At 50.8% G+C, this 22,103-nt stretch overlaps 1 protein-coding gene across 1 annotated transcript; it reads right to left on the bottom strand.

Annotated features, from left to right (window-relative positions):
- Positions 1-13,380: 13,380 nt before the first annotated feature.
- On the bottom strand, positions 13,381-21,313 carry KRT74 (keratin 74). The gene is made up of 9 exons (XM_012450259.2): positions 20,777-21,313; positions 19,920-20,134; positions 19,415-19,475; positions 18,853-18,948; positions 18,162-18,326; positions 17,369-17,494; positions 15,721-15,941; positions 15,251-15,285; positions 13,381-14,770 (listed from the first exon to the last, which is right to left on the bottom strand). Exons 1-9 carry the CDS (start codon positions 21,245-21,247, stop codon positions 14,571-14,573), a joined length of 1,590 nt encoding a protein of 529 aa, XP_012305682.2. The 5' UTR covers positions 21,248-21,313; the 3' UTR covers positions 13,381-14,570.
- Between the last annotated feature and the right edge of the window lie 790 nt (positions 21,314-22,103).

Below are 22,103 nucleotides of genomic sequence, written 5' to 3' on the forward strand. Positions count from 1 at the left end.
GCTTGTGGATGGGCAGTCAAGAGCTTAATTCGTGGGTTTGGTTTGCCTGGGAGCAAGAAGTCATTTTCTCTATGCTGAGCCAGAGATCAAGCCCTCCCCACCTCTGAAACAACATGAAACCTTCAAATTGCTGGGTAATTTGAAGCTTTGCTCATGTAATTTGGGTCTTATCTAATTAACCTGCTGTTATAAGGTAATTTGCCCCAGGCCCCAGCCTCTCCAGGGGGATGTCACTGGCACTGCACCATCCCTATCCTGATTAATCTTCTCTGGGTTGTTGGCTTCCTCCTGGGGATGCAGCAGGTGAAGACAAGATGGACTTTCCTGGAAAGTGCAGGACACTGGGTAGAGTACCTGGGCCTCCAACCTCTGTTCTCCTCCTTCCTAGAAAGGGACTGATGGTTGGGCATCACCCCTCCCCAGACCTCCTGGAAACATAACCCATACAGGGCAGTTGCTCTCACTCATGGGGTATGAGGGATGGAGTGACCCTTTCCCTTTATGGATGGGACAGGAGCAGCCCAGGCCAGAGCCAACCATGGACACGTGGGCGCTCCATGCTTTTGTAAGTCCTCTGGAGACCTGGCTGTCCTCACTTTACCCCTCCCAAACACCCATAATAAAGCAGGCTGGAGGTTGCATTGGGGACAAGCCCTTCAAACACAGGAGAAAATGAGGAAGAGAAAAGGAGGATGGAGTTGGGGCAGGTGGCTGATAAATTCAGGGACTCAACTAGAAGGAGGTACAGAAAGGACAAAGAGAGAGGCTCGCCCATGGCCTGGAGGGTTACGGAGATTCCCGGGTGGTCCATTTCATCATTTCTGTCTCTCCTCCAATGTGTATCTGCTAATAAGACTAGGAACAACTTGAGGACAGTCATCATCTTTTTAGAGTTCAAATAAGCTGTTATCAACATGAAACTTAACTCCTATTGCATCTCTCCCAGCCCAAGTGGGCCAAGAAACAGGCTGGCTGGGGCCCTCCCCAGGAGTGCAGGCCTCCGTGCAAACTCAGGCTAGAAAGACCCAACGGGGGCGACCCAGTAAGCACGATGTCATTCTACTCCAAACAGTCCTTTGATGCCAGCCCCAGAGACTCTGCCTGCGTCCCCTGCATCCCCGCCACTGGCTCCTGTGATGGGCCCCAGCTACTCCCATGATCGCCTTTGCCACTGTGGCCCTATTCAGCCCAAGGCAGCTCTCTCCCTGGAGATCACCTTCGCCCAGAGATCCCTGCTGGAGCCCCGTGGGTGAGCTGCAGTGCTTGGCTGGGTGAGGCACGGGAAGGAGGAAAATCTGGAGACAGGCTGGTTTGGGGCTCTCTCTCACTTTGTTTAGGGGAAGAACCTGGACTCCAGTCCCTCCCCATCCTCTGCATTCCTTCCTCTACTCTTGCCCCTGCCATTTTGTCTTCTTCGTTCTTACTGAAACCACCAGAATGTTCCTCCCCCTCTTCTTTCTCACCTTCTCTCTCCATCCTTCCTCATCCCTCTCCTCCATCTTCCCTCCATCCTTCCCTCTCAGCCTTTCACCATGTCTTGTTCTGTCACTTACCCATCCTGCTCTCCTCCAGGAGGTCCTCCTCCACACACGCAGCCCAGATCTGAGCTCTCCTCACCTCCCTCGGCTCTGACACATCCTTAGCAAGTGCTGGAGGGGCTGTGACTCTGTGACAGCTCCCATGGGGCCCCTCTGAAGCCATGTCACATGTCATCTTAGTTTTTCTTTGTAAGGCTAGTAGAGCCTTCTCCAGATTAGAGACCACCTAGTGCACTCTGAGATGGAGCAGGGACCCCCTCTTAGGGGCCTGCAGGTCCCCCCAAGCATGAAGGAAAACCTTGAGTTCCTTCAAGGGAAATTCTGGTCACCTTGCTAGCCTGGAGAAATAAATAAGCAGTTTGACAAGCAAGAAGGTAACAGTAGCCTAAAACAATAGCCAAGAAAGCTAGAATCATGGGATGTTTGGTTCCCCTCCAGAAACTAAAGATAGCATCTTAACATATGTCCCTGAGTTGTTTGCCAGAAACCCAACCCCACCAGAAGGGATGCCTGGGCGCATAGACCTCAGATAAAGGGACTGAACCCTGACCACCACTCTTTGTTTGAAATTTCTTCCAAAGGGGCCTGGACAATGTCACACTCACAACCCAGAGCTAACATTATTTTCTACTGACCCCAGATTTTTAAACAAAGCTTCTCTTCCTTAACCAATTGCAAATCAGAAAATCTTTGAATCTATTTATGACCTGTAAGTTCCCACTTTAAAACATCCTGACCAAACACTGCATGTTCTCACTCATAGTAGGGCTTGAACAGTGAGAACGCATGGACACAGAGAGGGGAACAGCACACACCACGGCCTGTTGAGGGGTGAGGGGTGAGGGGAGGGAACTTAAGAGGATGGGTGAATAGGTGCAGCAAACCACCACGGCACATGTATACCTATGTAACAAACCTGCAGGTTCTGTACATGTATCCCATTTTTTTTAGAAGAAATAAAGAGAAAAAAAAGACATCCTGCCCTTTCAGGCCAAAGTCAACATGTAGCCTTCACGTATTGAGTTTTGCCTATAACTTCTGCTCTGTTGAAGTTTATCCCGCCTTTAAAACCTCCGATATTTAAGCCATGGGGGAGGTTAGGACTTCAGCATTAGCTGCCTGGTCCTTCTTGCTTGGTGCCCTGCAAATAAACACCTTTCTTGGCTGGGCGCAGTGGCTCACATCTCAGCACTTTGGGAGGCCAAGGCGGGCAGATCACCTGAGTTCAGGAGTTCGAGACCAGCCTGACCAACATGAAGAAACCCTGTCTCTACTAAAAAAATACAAAATTACCCGGGCGTGGTGGCACATGCCTGTAATCCCAGCTACTCGGGAGGCTGAGGCAGGAGAATTGCTTGAACCTGGGAGGCAGAGGTTGCAGTGAGCCAAGATTGTGCCATTGCACTCCAGCCTGGGCAACAAGAGCAAAAGTCCATCTCAAAAAAAAAAAAAAGAAAAGCACCTTCTACCGCTGCAAACCTCGGTGTAGCTATCTGGTCTTGCTGGGCCAGGCAAGTGGACTCCAGTTTGGTTCTATAACTCCTGCATCCCTCCCACCCTTCCTTTCTTCTTTTGGTGGATTTCTGCTGAGTGCCTGCTGTATGCCTGTGCTGTGCTCAGCACTGGGGACACAGGAGTTGGTGGTGCACACTGAAGATTTGAAGGTTTTCTAGAGCTCTTGCGTGTGGTCCTCCACCTCTGACTCTGCTGGCTTCATTTCTCGACATGCATGGCAGAGCCCTCGCCCGGCCTTCAATGTCCCCGTTGCTGCCGCTGCAGCCACCCTGACCCATCCCACAACCTCCTTCCTTGCTGCTCCCTGCCCCAGCCAAGGACATCTGACCCAATGGCCCCATCTTCAACTACCTCCAAAATTTTGCCAAGCTATTCTTACTCATCCTGGAACCCCTTCTCTCCCCATCTCCTCTGACCCCAAACCCTGCTTAAAATCCTGGAATCTGAATTCCTGCTTAAAACCCTGGAATTTGCAGTCTCCCCTCCCCAGCGTCCCGACTCCTCTGTCCATGGAAACCCATGTGCAGGTTGCTGTTTCCTAGGCCTGGGTCCTGGGTCCTGGGGAGGGTCCCATGTCCCCAGGCAACGCATCCCTCTGTGCCTTCCGTCAGAGCCCAGGACCAGCCTCTGAACACCCCTCTCAGGTGTGGGAGAACCAATGAATAGCCCCTTGTTGAAGAAGCAACACAAAGAGCAGAGTGGGGCGTCTTTAGGGAGCTTACAGGCCTGTGTCCACCGGGAGTGACCCCAGGTTGGCGCCCAGGCTGTAGGGATCTGAACTGCACGCCACCACCCAGCAGCACAGCTTGCTTGGTCTCTCTAAGCCTCAACTTCCCCAGCTGTAAATGGGATAATAAACTCCTGGTGGGATCGTTGTGATGATGACACATGTTAACCCATATGGAGTGCCTACTTTATAAAACACATACTTAATGTCCAATAAATGTTAATGACTGAAGGCAGAGAGCACAGTAGAACTGGCTTGGACGTTCACAGAGAGACAGTAGACTGGAGCCTGTCCTCTCCTCTCTCCTCTCTCCCCTCTGGACCAGCATATTCCCATACAGTGTCATCTGATGTTGGCTGTGGCTGTAAAACCAGGAACCAGGAGGAAGGAGTAGGGTTCCTAGAGGCCCCAGGAAAGGAGTGGGGTTCCTACAGGCCCCAGGCCCAAAGAATCTGTCTACTCAGACCCTCCTTGATATTGGAAAATTTACCATTAAAAATAAAAATAGTAGACTGGGTGTGGTGGCTCACGCCTGCAATCTCATCACTTTGGGAGGCTGAGACAGGTGGATCATTTGAGGTCAGGAGTTCGAGACCAGACTAGCCAACATGGCAAAACCCCATCTCTACTAAAAATACAAAAAAATTAGCCAGGCGTGGTGCCGTGAGTCTGTAGTCCCAGTTACTTGGGAGGCTAAGACACGAGAATCGCTTGAACCTGGGAGGCGGAGATTGCAGTGAGCAGAGATCACGCCACTGCACTTCAGCCTGGGTGACAGAGTGAGATTCTGTCTCAAAAAATAAATAAATAGATAAATAAATAAATAAATAAATAGGCTAGGCGTGGTGGCTCACACCTATAATCCCAACATTTGGGAGGTCAAGGCGGGTGGATCACCTGAGGTCAGGAGTTCGAGACCAGCCAGGCCAACATGGCAAAACCCCCATCACTACGAAAAATACAAAAATTAGCCAGACATGGTGACAAGTGCCTGTAATCCCAGCTACTCAGGAGGCTGAGGTAGGAGAATTGCTTGAACCCAGGAGGCAGAGGTTGCAGTGAGCTGAGATCATGCCATTGCATTCCAGCCTCTGTGACAGTGAGACTCCATCTCAAAAAAAATAAAAATAACAGCCACGATGTAGTAAGTGCTAGCCAAGTACAAAACTCAGTAGGAAGCACTTTACAAACATTATCTCAGATCTTTTGGTATTGATCTTTTTATCAAATATTTATTGAGCACCTACCAAGTGCTAAGGGGGCCATACAAAGTTTCCTGCCCTCAAAGGATTTAGTCTCTGGGTCCCTCCAAATGCAGGCACCCCTGGGAGAAGCAGCTCATCAAGCTATTGAGAAGTCGTTAACACCTTAGCGTGAATCAGATACCAGCCATTAAGCGTGAGACACCCAGTGTTGTTGATGAGGCTGGTGATAGAGGAGGAAGGAGAGCTCTGGACCTCCCACAGGAAGGGAGCGCCTAGGTGGGGCTTCTGGGGTGCCTGTGCTTTTCTGGAGGGAAAAAAGGATAGACTGAAGAAAACCAGGACAGGGCCACAGCTCACCAAGGGGACAAAACTCCCAGCCCCCCAACCCCGATTTAACTGAGATCTGGGAAGATTTAGGGGTGGGAGGAGCCAGCACCCCTGTTGGGGGATCCCCCTGGTCTGGTGGGAAGGCAGGATGTGAGCTGCCCGTCTGGCTGTCTTTCTTTCATGCCCTCCGTGGGAGGGGGTCAGCTTTCCACGTGAGAATTGAATTCTGAGCAAAGCTTGGCCAGTCATGGACGTCTCCGGGCCAGTTATACCCATCTGTGAACCAGTCGGGGGAATGTGTCAGATCAGAAGATCAAAACCCCAGGATACCAGGAACATCTGGCTTGGACATTCAAGAAAGAATTAAATGGCTTGCCACGTTACATTTGTGTGGCTCTTGGTTTTATAGCCACGTTTTATTTGGCTTACATGTATAATTTGTAACTGTCTTTGTGTTGTTGTTTCTGTGTCTGTGATGATGACACATTTGTGTGGGACCCCATGGCTCTAATTTGTGTCTTGCTCTCTCCTCTCAGCACTCTTGGGTCTAATAAGTCTGGAGAGAGAAGGCCTCCAAGAGCAAGGCAAGAAAACTGAGTACAATATAAGAGGGTAGTTGCCGGGTGAGAGGAAAGGGGAATGCATAGACGTGGGGACACTACATCCACAAGGGCCGCCTGGAAGATGGAGTTTGGATCCCAGTCTCTCAAGGGAAGAAGGCTTGGATGGACAGGCATGGAGGAATGAGGAAAACTGCCCTGGGTGGCAGGAGGCAGGGCATTTGAGAGGAAAAGACCCCCTAGGCTGAAACAATCATGAATAAAGGACGACTTTGGGTGGGAAAACTCTAGATGCCAGGCTGTGCATGTGATGGGGTGAGTGATGGGGAGCCATTGAGGGCTGCTGAGCCAGGGAGGGCCTGAGCAATCCATGTTTGAGGCAGCAGAATCCAGGTGCTATGTGGGCAGGCTTGGTGGGGGTGGAGAGAGGCTGGAGGCACTGAGAGAGAGGCAGGTGGTTCTCTGAGCAAATAATTGTCCCCAAAATTAGAGAGAATGAGCTGAGCTATTTGGATGACATCACCCCAGGTCCTGCCAGCCCTCCTCAGCAGATGGACCCAGGAAATAGCATGTCATCTATGGATCCCCCAGAAGTCCCCCTCCTGGTACCCCCGCATCCTCTAATGGTTTTAGATAGGCAAGGTGTTTAGCCTGAGTCAGCTGATGGAGCACAGTCCCGGGGGCCTGGTTAAAACCCACTGCTCATCGGGGTGGTGGGGGGAGGACAGCTGGTCAGCATTTTTGCAGCTGCCAAGGCCGAGGGTGTGCCCATCCCAGAGGAGCTGGGATAAAAAGGACAGGAGGGCTGTCCTGCCAGGCACAGCTCCACTCCCATTCTGCCATATTTCTGACAGAGGGGTGTCATCTGGGGCTGCCCCTCTCCTCATCTCCTCCTCACTCAGCTCCGTGGCTGGGAGCACCTCCTTTGAGCTGTGCTCCAGCCCCATTCCAAGCCTCTGATGAAGTGCATGGACTTGAGACCCTGAAGACCCGGGTCCCAGTCTTGCCTTGGCCACTCATAAGCCGTGTGACTGTGGGCAGGTCTCCTACCTTCCTTAGCCTCTGTTTCCACATCTCTGAAAAAGGGGGTGTCAACACCTGCTCCACCTACTCCCCAAGGTGGTTGGGAGGCACCTTGTAAATAAGCATAATAGCGACTATGATAATGATAGTAGTGGGTAACACATATACAATGTGAATGCTGTGAGACATTGTTTTAAGACCTTCACATGTATTCATTCATTTAATTCTCACAACAGCCCTATGAGATAGGTACCATTACTGTCCCCACTTTACAGATGAAGATGCCGAGGCACAGGAAGTTAAGCAGCTTACTCAAGGTTGCACAGCTAGAGGGTAGCTCAACCAGGAGATTTTTTTGGGGGGAAAGAGTCTCACTCTGTCACCCAGGCTGGAGTGCAGTGGCATAATCTCAGTTCACTGCAACCTCCACCTCCCTGGTTCAAGTGATTCTCCTGCCTCAGCCTTCCGAGCAGCTTGGGCTACAGGTGTGCGCCACCACACCTGGTTAATTTTTGTACTTTTAGTAGAGACAGGATTTCACCATGTTGGCCAGGCTGGTCTCAAACTTTTGACCTCAAGTGATTTGCCCTCCTTGGCCTCCCAAAGTGCTGGGATTACAGGCATAAACCACCGAGTCCAGCCCTCAACCAGAATTTGAGCCAGGGTTCAAACCCAGGCTGGCTGCAGTCTGTGCCCTTAGCCTTCACACCATCCTGGCTTTCTCAAGTGTAAATGTCTAGTGCCTCTGCATGTCCTATTCCCAGGTGAGCATGCCCACCTCTAACCCTCACCAGCTGTGGTCTCTGCTCTCTTCTGTCCCTTCGACACCTGAACCACAATGTGAAAAGTTGAGCTCATCACTTTCTATCCCAAATGTGCCCTCCCATCCCATGAGTGCCCACGCCCCTGCTCACTCAGGTGCTTTCCACCCTCAAGAAGACATCTGCAGTCTCTTGAGTCAGTTGCTCTGCATCTATCATCACGGCATGGCCCAGGCTGCCCCTCATCCTTTCTCCTCTGGAATTCTGGCAGCAGCATCTTGGGTGGCCCTCCCACCAGCCCACCCAACAAGCCCACGGTTTCCAGGATCTACATTTCACACGCTCCTGTTGTCCTGTCACAACCCTCCAGCCAGCCACATCTGACCCCTCAGTCTCCTTTTCAGCCTTCTTTGCTCTTTTGAAGAAAATAGATGTGATGTCAGGACCCAGGTGAGGACAGGGTGGGGATGCTTTTGAGGCTCTGACATGTTTCTTAGAGGCAGCTTCCTTTTTCCTGACGTCATGTTCTGGGCTATTCTCCCAGCCTCCTGCCTACCAAGGTTGGCTTATTTTATTTTTAAAGACACAGCTCCTCCAAGAAGCCTCCTGCATTCCCCTGGTTTCCACCCCTTCCCTGTCACGGTCAGGCTGCACCTTTCTCCTGCTACTCAGGTTCTGGACATATCCCTCCACCCTAAAATGACCAAAGACTCCAGGGCTTGATGCATGAACTGTGAGCATTGCATGTCTTAGCAGCTGACAGACATGTTCCAAGGCATGTCAGAAGATGTGTGTGCACATCTGTATGTAGGTGGCTGGGAGCAGAACAGGCATCCAGCCATTATGAACACAGCTGTCCTGGTTGTCCATGGCTGACACCTCTGATTGGTTAGTGCCTGATTGTACCAGCTGTTAAATGTTTTTAGCATCTTTCATAGACATCAGCCTGTGAACCTACAGGCTCATGTCTGTGCATGTGTACATGGGTTTCTGATGAGAGTCCACCTGATAATGGGTTTCATCTTCTATTAGCTGTTGCTTTCAGACCTCTGAGTCTTCATTCTTCTCCATTAGTGGCTCCTAAGAGGGAGCTGATTGTCCCTTTTTCATATATTTTCAATATGTTCGTTTTCAATGATAGCCATGAGGGGAGGGAGCAATGCAGTGACTTTCAGCTGGTGACCAAGTGAGGGATTCAAATTCATTCATTCATCCATTCATTCAACATCTCTGAGACCATGAAAGCAGAAGTCATGACAGCTTAGACCTGAAAAAGCATCCCTTCCCCAGGGCAGGAGGATGGCCAAGGTGACTTTTCAAGGTCACGGGGGATCCATTTCAATATGACTTTCTCTACCAATGAACACAGATTGCTCAGTTAAAGCCTCCTGCCACACTGAGTTTGGAACCTAGAGAGAATGTTTAGAAAAATCAGAAAATGAGAAGGTCAGAGGCAGAGGGAGAGGCATAGGAAGAAGCTGCAGGAAAGGGCGGATGAGGTTCCAGGAAACAGTGCACAGACACTGATTGCTGTCTTCTTTTGCATTCAGTGATTCATTCAACACGGGCTGAGCAGTCTCTCTGTGCCAGGCATTTGCCACATACGGGGATAGAGGAAGACACCAGCCTGCCTTTGAGGACCTCTCAGTCCTGCAGATAGATCTGCCATTGCTGAGTCTTGTAGCTTTCATTAATTTCCAGGCAGAGAGAAGGTTACAGTGGCAACTGGATTTTGTGCTTGCTTGCACTAATGAAGCAAGATGGAGTGAGTCTGGGAACGTAAGCAACATTTTGAGTGCTCACTTAAAATCTTAATCCAAGTCACTGTGCAGAGGCCACGGCCCTGGCAAAGAAAAGAAATACCGCAGTTTGTTGGCCTGGGATGCTTCAACTCAACAGGCATCAGCAAGGGCTATGAGAGCCACTTGAGGCCACTGAGTGGCTCTTCATGACCAAAGCCTGAGACTCAGGTGGTTAGTTATGCAAGCACTGAATTAGCTGAGAGAGAGAGCCAGCAGTTGCCCTCAGCTGGGTGGTGGCCAAGTGTCCAGAGACATGGTCAGCTCTTGGCCATCAGAAGTCCAGCTGCCCCAGGCTTGCCTTGGCCAGTCAAATAGAGGGCAAGTGGTGTCTATCCCCCTCCTGGCCCTGGACAACTATGTCTTTATGCCAGGTTGCTATTTGCCACATGGTAGGGAAGGCTGAGAACGAAGTCCAGGGATACGGTTTCTTTGGCCTTTTCTCTGCTACACTCTCAAGTTTTATTTTTTACTGAGCTGAGATTCACGTAACGTAAAATTAACTATTGAAAGTGAACAATTCCGTGGCATTTAGTATATTCACAGCGTTGTGCAACTATAACCTCTATCTAGTTCTAAAACATTGTCATCACCCCAAAAGAAAACCCTGTACCCACTAGCAACCACCCCCCATCCCTGCTTCCTCAACTCCGGCAACCACCAATTCACATTCTGTCTGTATGGATTTACCTATTCGAGACTTTTCATATAAATGGAATTATATAATGTGTGTTTTTTTGTTTGGCTTCTTTCCCTCAGCATAATATTTTTGAGACTCATCCACATTGTAGCATATATCAATAAGTCATTTCTTTTTATGGCTGAATGATATTCCATCGAAAGTATATACCACAATTTGTTTCCATTCATTGATGGACCTTTGAGCTGTTTCCCCCTTTGGCTATGGTGAATAGTGCTGCTGTGAACATGCATGTGCATATGTTTGTTTGAGCACCGCATTTTATTTTTATTTATTTATTTTTGACAGGCTCTTGCTCTGCCACCCAGGTTGGAGTGCAGTGGCATAATCAGGCTCACTGCAGCCTTGAACTCCCGGGCCCAAGTGATCCTCCCAGCTCAGCCTCCCAGGTAGCTAGGACCACAGGCATGCATCGCCATGCCTGGCTTTTTTTTCTCTCTCTCTTTAAGGGACAGGGTCTCCCTATCTCCCTTGCCCGGGGTTGCCCAAGGGCAACCTCCCTTGCCCAGGTTGGTCTCAAACTGCTGGGTTGAAGAGATCCTCCAGCCTCCGCCTCCCAAAATGCTGGGATTACAGAGATGAGCCACGGGGCTCGGCCACATTTTCAATTATCTTGGCTTTATATCTAGGAGTGGGATTTCTGGGTCATATGGCAATTCTGTTTAACTGTTTGAGGAATTATCAAACTTTTCCACAGCAGCTGAACCAGTTTACACTCCCAACAGCAATGTGTGAATGTTCACAGTTCTCCACAACCTCACCAGCATTTATTATTTTCTGTTATTTTTATTATAAATCATGCTAGTGGGTATAAATTGGTACCTAGTTACGGTTTTGGTTTACATTTCCCTGATGACTAATCATGGTGAGCATCTTTTCCTGGACTTCTTGGCCACTGTGTATCTTCTAAAGAAAGTTTATGAAAATTACTTGCTCATTTTTAACTGGGATGTTTGTTTTTTTATTGTTGAGTTGCAAGAGTACTTTATATATTCTGGATACTGGACCCTTATCAGCTATATGATTTTCCAATATTTTCTTGATAATGTCCCTTACTGTAAAGAAGGTTTTTAACTTTGAGGAAGTCCAATTTATCTAGTTTCTCTTGTGTTGCTTATGCTTTGGGTGTCATAGCTAAGAATCCTTTGCCAAAGCAGGGTCATAAAGATTTCCCTCCACATTTTTTTCTAAGAGTCTGATGGTGTTAGCTCTCATATTTAGGTTGTTGATTCATTTTGATTAATTTTTGTATGTGGTATAAAATAGAGATGCAACATTCTTTGGCATGTGGATACCTAACTTTCTCAGCACCATTTGTTGAAGAAACTATTCTTTCCCCTATTAAATGGTCTTGATACCCATGTCAAAATGGCCATAGCTGTAAATAATTGAAATTAACAATTGCCTCTGGTCCTGCCTGTTTGATTTCTCCTCTTGGGCTCCAGCAGACTCTCTAACTGATTCTGAAAGCAAAAGCATAGTCACTCCCGTGCACCTCTCAGCATCTTCATAACCCCAGGTGACAGCAAATCTCTCCATTTCACAGGTGGATAAGCTGCAGCCAGGGAAGCTGTTCCTTCTGCCCACCTCGGCCCCGCCACCCCCATCAGAGGACACATTGTATCTCATCTGCTTAACCCTTCATCCCTGCATCCAGAGCCCCGCACACATGCGGGCGTCACAGCCCAACAACACCAGCGCAGGCGTGCCCAGCAGTCAGGGGCATGCCGCACAGCAGCCTTGAAAGAGGTGATTTCACAGAGGCTCATGTATTAATATTTCTCCAAAGGTTATTTCAGGTTGTGGGTCCCATTCCCTCTCACCTCAACCCCTCTTACTGGGTCCCTCACTGGGAATGTGGTCTTTTGGGAAAGACAGAACATCAATGCTAGGAAACAACTTGAGGGGTATCTGGTCCAAAGGCTCTTAACCTGGGGTGCATCTTAACCCAGAGAATCCATGGATGGGCTGTGGGGATCTGTGAACCTCTGGACGTGTAGTTGGCTCTGTCCACATTTCAGGGGAAAGATCCGTGGCTTTTATCAGCTCTCAAAAGTTTCATGACTTACAAGGTTAAGAGCCACTGGCCGTAACAGGTGACTAGTTAGTGGTAGAGCTGGAATGGAGCCCCCCACAACTCCCAGGGCACTAGTTCAGCACCACAGTGGTGGCAGTGGTGACATCAGAGGGAGACATTCGGGCAGAAAGCCCAACACACCCCTGGGATCTTGTGCTTCCCACGGTTTATTGCACCCTGGCACACACAGAAGAGGGCCTCCTTAATACATGAAAGGCACAGTGAGGCGAATGGAGGTCACTCCTTAGGCCAGAGGCCCCGTCCTCCTGAGGCCCGGACCCATTATCCTGAAGCCTGTAGAGGTGAGCATCCTTTTCTGCACAACGGTGACACAAGAGCAATTGGAAAGCTGCTTAGATGGCTAGACTCTGCCAGCCACGGCTGAGGGACTTGGAAATCCACCCAGCCACTGAAGATTAAACATCTCTAATCCAAAAGTCTGAAATCCAAAGTGCTCCAAAACTTTTGGAGCACCAACATGACGCTACAAGTGGAAAATTCCATGCCTGACCTCATGTGATGGGTCATAGTCAAAACGTCATCAAAACTTTGTTTTATGCACAAAAAGTATTTAAAATTTGTACGAAATTATCTTTAGTCTATGCATAAGGTATATATGAAACATAAATGATTTTCATTTTAGATTTGGGTTCCATCCCCAAAGTATCTCATTATGCACATGCAAATATTTCAAAATCCAAAATCAGAAATGCTTCTGGTCCCAAGCATTTTGGATAAGGTATACTCAATCTGTACTGACTTTGGAAAATCTGAGATCTCCCACTCCCTACTATATAAGCACATAAAAGTCTATGTTCAAACCTACCGTGATGCTGTGATTTAAATTCTCTCTCCAGAAGCCATCTTTCTGGTTATTTGATTACACTCTCCTCCTCCAGGAAGCCTTCCTTGCTTAGCCTCTCCATTCTGGTCACTTCTCAGTGTTGCCGCCCTAGGCTGCCCTTGCCTGATTTGCATGAGTGTGTGTCCGCCTCTTCCAGCAGCCTGAGACTGCTTCCAGAGCAGCCTCATCTGGGTTGGCCTGCAGCTTCCCAGCAAGAGTCCTGCACACTTGCGGGGGCGAAATGGAGAGTGGCACATCATCACTAGTAGGTGGAACATTCAGAGAAATTGACTGACAGAAGTGTACCTCTGACACCACTCAAGGACAGTTTATTGAATATACAAAAGAAATTCAGAGTCTTTAATCCAAGCAAAAGAGAAACTAGTTGCCACCATTCTTAGGAATATTTACACCCTGAGCCACAAGGTCCGGACTAGGTAATACCACCCAGAGACAGAAGAGCAAGCTCCACTCACTGAGCTCAGCTCATGGCACCAGAAATTGAGAGTCAGAGCCCACGTAGGACACAGCCCCAGTGAGAGGGTTGAAAACAAATCACATACCCACAGTCCTGACAAAAGGTAATGTGATTACGCTGCCCTCATCAAAAAGAACGGTGACTTTGACAGTCCCTTTGTTAAAGAGGCAGTGACATGTCACAGAAAGAGCATAGACCCTGGAGTTGGCCAGGCCTGACTCTGGCGCATAGGTGGATGACTGGGGCCGGTTCTGCAGCCTCTCGGGATCAGGCTCCCAGTCTGTTCCCAGGATGCTGATTGCATCTTCTTTGCAGGACTGGATGAGAATTAGAGGCAATGCTTGGAGGGTGCCTGGCATCTAGTAGGTGCTTGACAAATGATGGTAGCTATTGCTGATAATAAAGGAGGTGGGTGGGTGAAACAGACTGGCAGAGAATCCCTACTTCTCTTTCACTTGGCTTTGCGGAGATGGGTACGGCTGGTGGTCTGCAAATGTACACATGGTGTCCTAAGTATTGGCATCGTCCTGCCAAGTTGTTTCTGGTGGAGCGAGTAAAGGCTGTCTAACTTCTCACCACCTGGTTGCAGGTCTCGTGTTCACCCCGCCGTGCTGGCAGAGGATGTAAAACCTCTCAGATAACAGCTAACTTGGCCTAAGTGCAGAAGAAACTAGCCCCTCCCCTGTCCTCTCTTGCTCCTACACTCTCTCTAGGGATGATCACAGCTTCCTTAGGGCCAAGAAGGTTATAATGGCTTGTGCCTCCAAAGCCTCCTGCCGGCCAAAGGCAGCAAGGAAAATGAGAAGTCATAAGTCGACATGGGACCTAAGGAAACAGGCCAGGTGACCGTATCAATCAGAGCTTGAAAGTCAAAAGCTAAACCACGATGCAGACAGTTGAGTGTACTACAGACAGTTTTAAGACTCAGGGGCTGAGGATTCGGATGTGGCAGACACATTTGTGGGGTGGTAAAGTCACCTCTTCTTCCAGGTGCTGAAGTGGGTGAGGCCATGGGTCTAGCGGGTGGCTTTCCTGGCAGGGGTGCCAGCTGGGGTGCTCTTGCCCTGGGAGTCCTTGAGGTCTCCCCCTCGCGCCCCTTTGGTCTTGGTCTGCCCGCTCCGGGTGCCGCCAGAGCTGCCTGGCACAGCGCTGGCCCTGAGGTCAGCACCTGCAGAGCTGGGGTGGTGGTAGCTGGAGCTGCTGCTGCTGATGATGGCTGAGGAGGAGGGACCGAGAGCAGGGGAGAGGACCAGTGTCAATCAGCAGGTAACAGCAATGGTAACAGCTGCCCCCAAAGACTTCTCTACAACAACACCCTATTTAATCTGCAGAATGACCCGTAGTAATCCAGAAGCACTACAGAGATGAATTGAGAGACTCTTATGAGGCGGACTTGGTGTGAGGTGAAGATCCCATAGAATAGATACAGTCCATGCCCTCCTAGGAAAATCCACATCCCCAACCCTTTCTCCAAATGACAACACCCCAGGGGAGAGACAGGAAAGGAAAAGGGTGGGCATGACCTCCGTCACCATTTCATAGGGTGAAAAAGGAGTACTTTTCTTTGAAGCCCAAGAACCTTCCCAAGATAGTAACAGAAGCTTCTGGGTGGGGTGAGACAGTAAATGGAGGTGACATCACTTTGTCCCAGGGTCCCCGGCATTCCCAACCCAGTGTGTCTCTCAAGAATACTCACAGATGCTCACAGAGGATGGATTCTCACCAGACATCCTGTAAGACAGAAAGTTAGAGGAAGATAAAAACTCAGTGTCCAGATTCCACTAAACCTTAACGGGCTCCTGCTTTTATATGTGCATCATTTAAACTCATAACAACTTATGAGACTGACACTATCACCTTCATCTTACAGATGAGAAAACAAGAGGCCTGGAGATATTAGATGATTTATGGGAACCACACCACTAGCTTGCGGTCAAGCCGATAATTCGCCCAGTTCTGTCTGAGCCCCCGGTTCTCTTCACAGCAGCACATAGCTGCCTATGGATCACATCGGACTTCCCCTTGCAGGAAGCTGCTTCTGAGTCCAGGAAATCGCCACATCTCTTGCTTGTATTGGCGCTAACCCTGTTGTTCTCCATGTGGCCCCTCAGCCAGACAGGAGCCATCCCCAGCCCGTTCTCACCCTTTCCCCTCCGCCCTGCCCACCTGCACTCCTCGCCCTCCAGCAGTTTGCGGTAGGTGGCGATCTCCACGTCTAGGGCCAGCTTCAGGCTCATGAGCTCCTGGTACTCGCGCAGCATCCGCGCCAGCTCCTCCTTAGCCTGGTACAGGGCGCCCTCCAGCTCATCCAGCTTGGCCCGGGCGTCCTTCAGGGCGCAGTCCCCCCGCTGCTCGGCGTCGGCGATGGCTGTCTCCAGGCTGGCGCACTGAATGGCAAAGAGCAGAGAGACCATCGGAATAGAAAATGACGTTTGGATCATACCGGTTAAGTGGAACAACGCCCTCATTTTGCAGATGGGGCCCTAGGTGACAAGGAGTAAAAGCGGCAAAGCCAATACCAGAACTTTGTCTCTTCTATTTTCTATTGCAGAGGAATATTCAAAGTGCTGTCACATGGAGCTGTGAAGTGGTTGCATTTCAGGAGGTCAGGAAGAAATGTCATGTTTGAAAAGTTAGGTAGTGCCTCAGGCTGGAGGCCATCAGCATCTACAGATTCAAAGTACTCCAGGTCCAGGAAAATCATGCCCAATTCCCCAGCTAGGATGGCCCCGAGGATGAGACAGTATGCCAAGGTCCCACTGCAATCAGATTCCTGCTGCAGTATCTCTCCCTGATGGGATCCTTCTGATCTGTTAGCATCCAGATGAGTGTTTCTGGACTCCAGCACTCTGTGGGGCAGGTCTGTCTGAAGGCTCCCACATCTAGCCTTCCCTTAGAGCAGGAGGTAAGGCCCTAAATTATAGGCACAACCTCAGAAGCTGGACTCTGATGAACATCTGGGGGCATTGCGATGCCTGGTGCTAACAGAGCAGGAGGAACTGTGCTCGTGGAATTTGTGAACTGGCCAAATGCAGAGTGGCAGAGCTGTCCCTGTTACCCCGCAGAGCATGGAGGGTTGTAGGGGCACCAGAAAGAGAACAGGCTGAGATCTTTCTGCTGGGCAATTCTATCGCTAGCAGAGTGGACCTGGTTCTCAAAGAGGTCACAGAAGGATCCTCGAGCCTCCAAAATCATCTCCCCACTGACGCAGTGTTTAAGATTTGCTGCTGTCAGGTAAGACAGCCCCGTCCACTGACTAACACGGAAGTAGCACCGTGGCACAGGGCAAGGGAACCCCAGAGAGCTTCATTGGCGGCTGTGTCCCTCGGTTGCCAGACCATGCCCCTCCAAGGGCAGGAACCTGGTGTGGCCACAGAGGCACCTGATGCCTACACCCTGTGCCCCACATATGTTCCGTGTCTAGTGGGAGGAGGAGGCAGAGGGTCTGCCCTCAGAGGGGACACCCAAAGGGGACATGGGGCAGGTTCGTTGGACACAGAAAAAGTCTGCAGAAGAGGAACCTGGGTTCTAATCCTAGCTCCATTCATTACCAGCTGGGGACCCTGGGCAAGTCTCTTCCTCTTCCCAGCCCAGTTGCTTTATCTGCAAACTGGGGATTCAGAGAAACAGGCTTGAGGCTCCTCCCAGTTCTGGTGGGGTGCCAGCTCTGATGGCAGGAGACTGAGGCAGGGTGGGAAAGGGGCACTGTGGGTGGCCCAGGGACCCCTTAGCCCGGCAGGGGAGATTTCCTTATTCCCAAAGGGCAGGCCCCATTTCCACATCCCAGAGCCTTCTCCATGGGGCTGCTGCCCACCTGCCTCTTCACGTTCCCGATCTCACACCGGATCCTCTGGATGAGCCGGTTCAGCTCCGCAATCTCGCTCCTGGTGTGTTTCAGGTCATCACCGTGCCTACTGGCTGCCAGTTGCAGCTCCTGGATCTGGTTTCCCAGAGATAGGAAGTTGGCAATGAGACAAGGGCACTGGGGAAGGGTCCTGTGCATAAGCCACCCCTGCTACCCTGGCTGTGGGTGGGATTCAATGGAGCTAAAGAGAAGCATTGGAGCAGGGGTCTGAGTGCCCAGGTGAGGGGTTTTCTCCCTGACGCCTCAAATCAGTTTACCCAAAGCATAGCTCCATCACTTAGAGCATTCCTGGCCTTCCACTTCCTTTTGGAAGTCTTCCCGTAGAGATCAGGAAAGAGCTACAGGTTTCTCCTTCTCCCGCTCACCCCCCTACAATCCACCACAGCTACCCACCCCCAAGTCTGTGACTCTCCCTCTGCCCTGTGGCAGCATGTCCCCATTCCTATAAGTGTATTTGTTTTGCCACCTCACTTCTTTCACATGCAACAGAGAGGGACAGGCAGCTCTTAGATGGAGGAAAGACGTGAGGGATCCTCTCTGTTGCATATATGCAATCCACACCAGTTTCATGATTCATTTTTGATAACAAGCTGTGCTGAGAATTCATTTTGTCCTTGAACCCTTGGTTGGAACCATTCTTTCATTCCGCATGCCCATAAAGGTATCCCTCACATTCACTGTGGAGGTGACCTTTCCCAGGAAGCAAGGGACAGCTGCAGGTGGAAACCCATTCAGTGCCTACCTTGGTCTGGTACAGGGCCTCAGCCTCGGCCTTGCTCTTCAGGGCGATCTCTTCGTAATGCATGCGGACTTCGGCGAGGATGCTGTCCAGGTCCAAGTCCCGGCTGTTGTCCATGGACAGGATGACGGAGGTCTCACTGGCGTGAGTCTGGATCTGAGCGATCTCCTGCATGGAGAGAGGAGGACAGAGTCAGAACCCCCCTGGCTTCCCTTCTCTGTCCCCTCAGTCTTCTGGGCCCATGGTCCCTGGCCCCATAGGCTGCTAGGATCCACAGCGCCGAAGGAGGGGGAAGAAGTGCCCTCTGGGATGTGTCTGCAGGGCTAAGGGAGAGCAGCTCACAGCAGCAGGAAGCCTGCATGCAGCAGGCGCCCACTGGCACATGCACATGGGTGAAGAATGCATTTTCCACAATGGCACAGAATCCAAGGGTCTGTGCTCTAGTAGGACCTCACTGGGCCATCTTTTCCTGCCTGTGGGCAAGGCCACTATTGTGGTCCAGATCAATTTCCTCCTGCGTGTATGGCCTCCTGGGACCAGCATCCTGCCCTTCCACAGTCTCCTGGCACAGGATTTTGCACCTTTCCATGAAAACATCTTTCACTGTGTTGATCCTAAGTCTCTCCTGTTGGCATTTCCCTGGAAGAGTCGGGAAGGAGGTGGGGTGAGGGTGAGGGGACAGGAGTGTCCTCACCGCATCGTACAGACACTTGAGGAACTTGATGTCTTTGTCCAGAGAGTCCACTTTGGCCTGAAGCTCCACCTTGACTGCATAGGCTGCATCCGCATCCTGCCAAGACACCCCAAAGTCATTGGTGGATGCAACCCTCATCCCATAGCTGCCCTGCCCAACCCCTGCCCCAAAGCCCCCTGATTTTCTACTTTCTACCCACAAAGGAAAGCTCACTCAATATCAATTTCCTCCCAGACTCCCTGAAGCTTTGGGAATGGGGAAAGGAGGATGGGGTTGCTCTGTTATGCCTGGAGAAAACAAGGCCCAGAGGGGTAGTAGGTTCCCTCAGGTCACACAGCAAGGGTGAGCTGGAACAGAGTTTCACAGTTCCCAGACCAGAATCCTCTGTCTGTCTCTGTCCATTTCCCAAGTGTGTGTCTTTCCTGTCCAACTCACTGGAGACCAGGACTATGACTCCACGCTCACCAGGCACCAGTCCCTCCCCAGCTGCCTGGGCCGAAGTCCTGAGTTGTTAGGATGGGGATGCAAGAGGTCAGGATAAAGAGGCTCTTCCTTCCCTTACCTTCTTGAGCACCACAAACTCATTCTCTGCTGCTGTCCGCTGATTAATCTCCACCTCATATCTGCCGGCAGGGAGAGAAGATGGCCTCAGCCCCCTTAGCCAAGGAACTTTCTCTTCCTGCTGGCCAGGCAAACGTTTGGGATGCAGAGTCTCTGCAGGGTCTGAGCAGTAAGAGGCTAGTGACAGGAGTAAGATGTCCCTGAGCTGCCTCACTTGCCTCCCACCCTTTGCATGTCAGCAAAACACCCAGCTGCCTACTGGGCCCCCCACACCAGCAACCGAAACTTTCAGTGGGTCAAGGAACACAGGAACTCCTTCCTATCAATCAGGCAGGAAGTTATCATCAAACAAGGTAGGCCCTTCCCCCCAGCCAGAGAAGGGAATGTGAGCCCCTGACTCTGGAGCATACCACCCTCCCAATTCCTAAAAATTAATGGCACAGAGATCAGGTGAGCCCAGAGCCATGGGGAACATGGTCTGTGACCCTTGGGTGGGGCCTGCTCACCTCTTCTTGTAGTCCTCCACCAGGTCCCTCATGCTCCTCAGCTCCGAGTCCAGCCTCACCCTGTCCCCGGACAGCGTCTCCAGCTGCTTCCGCAGGTTGCTGATGTAGCCCTCAAAGATGGGCTCCAGGTTCTTCTTGCAGTTGCTCAGGTCCAGCTGCTGCAGCAGCTCCCACTTGGTCTCCAGCACCTGGTTCTGCTGCTCCAGGAACCGCACCTGGAACCCAAATCAACAGACACCTGGAACCACATGTGGGTGCAATCATGCCCCGCGGACACACACCATTAACTCCCGAGGTTTTGCCACAGATGGTTGTAAAGTCATTTTGCTCACTTCTTGACTCTCCACCCTGGCCATTCCACACAGACTAGACCCTTTCCAAGTGCTCATTTCCTAGCCTTCTTGACAAGCAATCTCTGAAGCCTCGCTCAAGGAAATTCCACAGCTTTCTTCTATTGCTTGGTCCTGGTCCCAAGCCATTACCTTCCTTATGTCTCAACTAAGTGTCTCTTCCTGTACCACGAGCCCTTCCGTTTGGAACAGTGCTGGATTCTATTAGTCTTTCATGTTCTTGGAAGATCCAGCTGTCCTCAAGAAACCCATCACTTTTTTGTTAAGGAAGGGCTGCTCTTTACCTAGCTTCCCATCCTTCTCTGTAAAATCCCCCAAAAAGCCAAAACATTCATGTATTCCTCTGTTCTCTGTGCTTCACACACCTGCTCTCCTTCCCTAATGATGAAGAAGCCCTCCCCGAGCCCAGCTGCACCTTTCCAGCCACAGTGCCCAGTCCATGCCCAGGCAGCAGGAAAACTGCTCAGGCCTCAGGTGGCTGCCTTATCCTCCTCCTGTGAGACCCACCTTGTCGATGAAGGAGGCAAACTTGTTATTCAGTGCCTTGATCTGCTCCCGTTCCTGGGCGCGCACCTTCTGGATCTCGGGGTCAAGCTCCACGTTGAGGGGGGCCAGGAGGCTCTTGTTGATAGTGACCTGGTGGATGCCCCCAGGCGGGCACACAGATGGACATGCAGGCCCCAGGCCCACACTGCCAAACATGCTGCCTGCAAAGCCGCTGGCCCGGCCCGCTCCATACCCAGAGCCAGGCCTGAAGCCATAACCTCCAGCCCGAACACCACCACCAGCCACACTGAAAGAAATACGCCGATTCCCTCCGAGGCTATAGAGGCTCCGACTGCTGAAGCCAGCTCCAGCCCCTCTGCCAGCTGCACAGTGAGAGACCAGGCTGCCCACAGCCTTCCTCGGCACCACTGCCGAATGCACGCTGAAGTTGCCCTTGTCACCACCGGACTTGACGTTCAGTTGCCGACTCATGGTGGGAAAAGTGGAGTAGACAGAACTGGAGGAGAGCAGTTGCCAAGGGGTAGAGAGCACACTGATGGGGCACCTGGACTGCTGCCTCCTTTTATCCTGGTTGAGCCCAGGACACCGGAAAAGGGCGTCTCTCCTCTATCTCCTTTCCTCTGCTGAAGGGCCAGGGGCCATGGGCAATTGGTAGAACAGAGATCTCCAAGCCCTTTGCAGCAACAAAGCTCTTCTGATAGCAAGTGGAATATGCTGCCCTTGCAGACTGGAGTGGTCTAATTTGGAGTTTATCTGTGCTCCCTAATTAGGGACCTGAAGAGTTATCCCCTGAAGAGATCTCTTAGCTTTATTTTTCCAGTGCTACCTCCTTCTTGCTTATCTGTCAGCAAGGAGCAGGGGAAATGCCTGGCTTTCCCCAGAGGAAGCTCACCTGAAAAAAACCCAGGTTTCTTCCCAAAGAAACCATCTCCCTATTATAGGGTTTTGTGCGGAAGCTGGGATTTGTTTTACATCAGGGAAAAGAAGACATGGAAAGATGATTCTTCTTGGAAAGTTGTCCTCAAAGATCAGGATCTGGGTAAGAAGCTCCAGGGTCCGACCCTGGGCCATGCTATGGACCATGGCTGTCCAGCAGTGAAGTGGACCCCAGGAAGGGTGGGTGAATAACCATGGCGCATCTGCATGGCTCCCTAGCAGAGATACTGTCTGGGGCCTTCTGTGTTGGGCAGGGCCTGGGTGGTGGTAACCTTGACATTGCCTTTTCTGCAGTGAGAACCTTTCCAGCCAGCTGCATTTCCTCCAGCTGGATTTTCTCTCCTGGTTAAGATTAACTGTCCTACTCTAGAAGGTCAGGCAGGAGCTGGGA

The sequence above is a fragment of the Aotus nancymaae genome, unplaced genomic scaffold (assembly GCF_030222135.1).
Source record: "Aotus nancymaae isolate 86718 unplaced genomic scaffold, 86718_ANA_hifiasm-v0.15.2.pri h1tg000016l, whole genome shotgun sequence".
NCBI classification, from domain to species: Eukaryota; Metazoa; Chordata; class Mammalia; order Primates; family Aotidae; genus Aotus; species Aotus nancymaae.

Bases quoted from the DNA above. Each gene is read 5' to 3' on its own strand.
- KRT74 (XM_012450259.2), bottom strand. From the start codon at position 21,247: ATGAGTCGGCAACTGAACGTCAAGTCCGGTGGTGACAAGGGCAACTTC. The intron at 17,495-18,161 runs GTAGGCACTGAA...CTGGGAAACCAG, and splicing joins AGGCCCTGTACCAGACCAAG to ATCCAGGAGCTGCAACTGGC. The intron at 15,286-15,720 runs GTGGGCAGGGCG...TCTGTCTTACAG, and splicing joins CTGGAGGGCGAGGAGTGCAG to GATGTCTGGTGAGAATCCAT.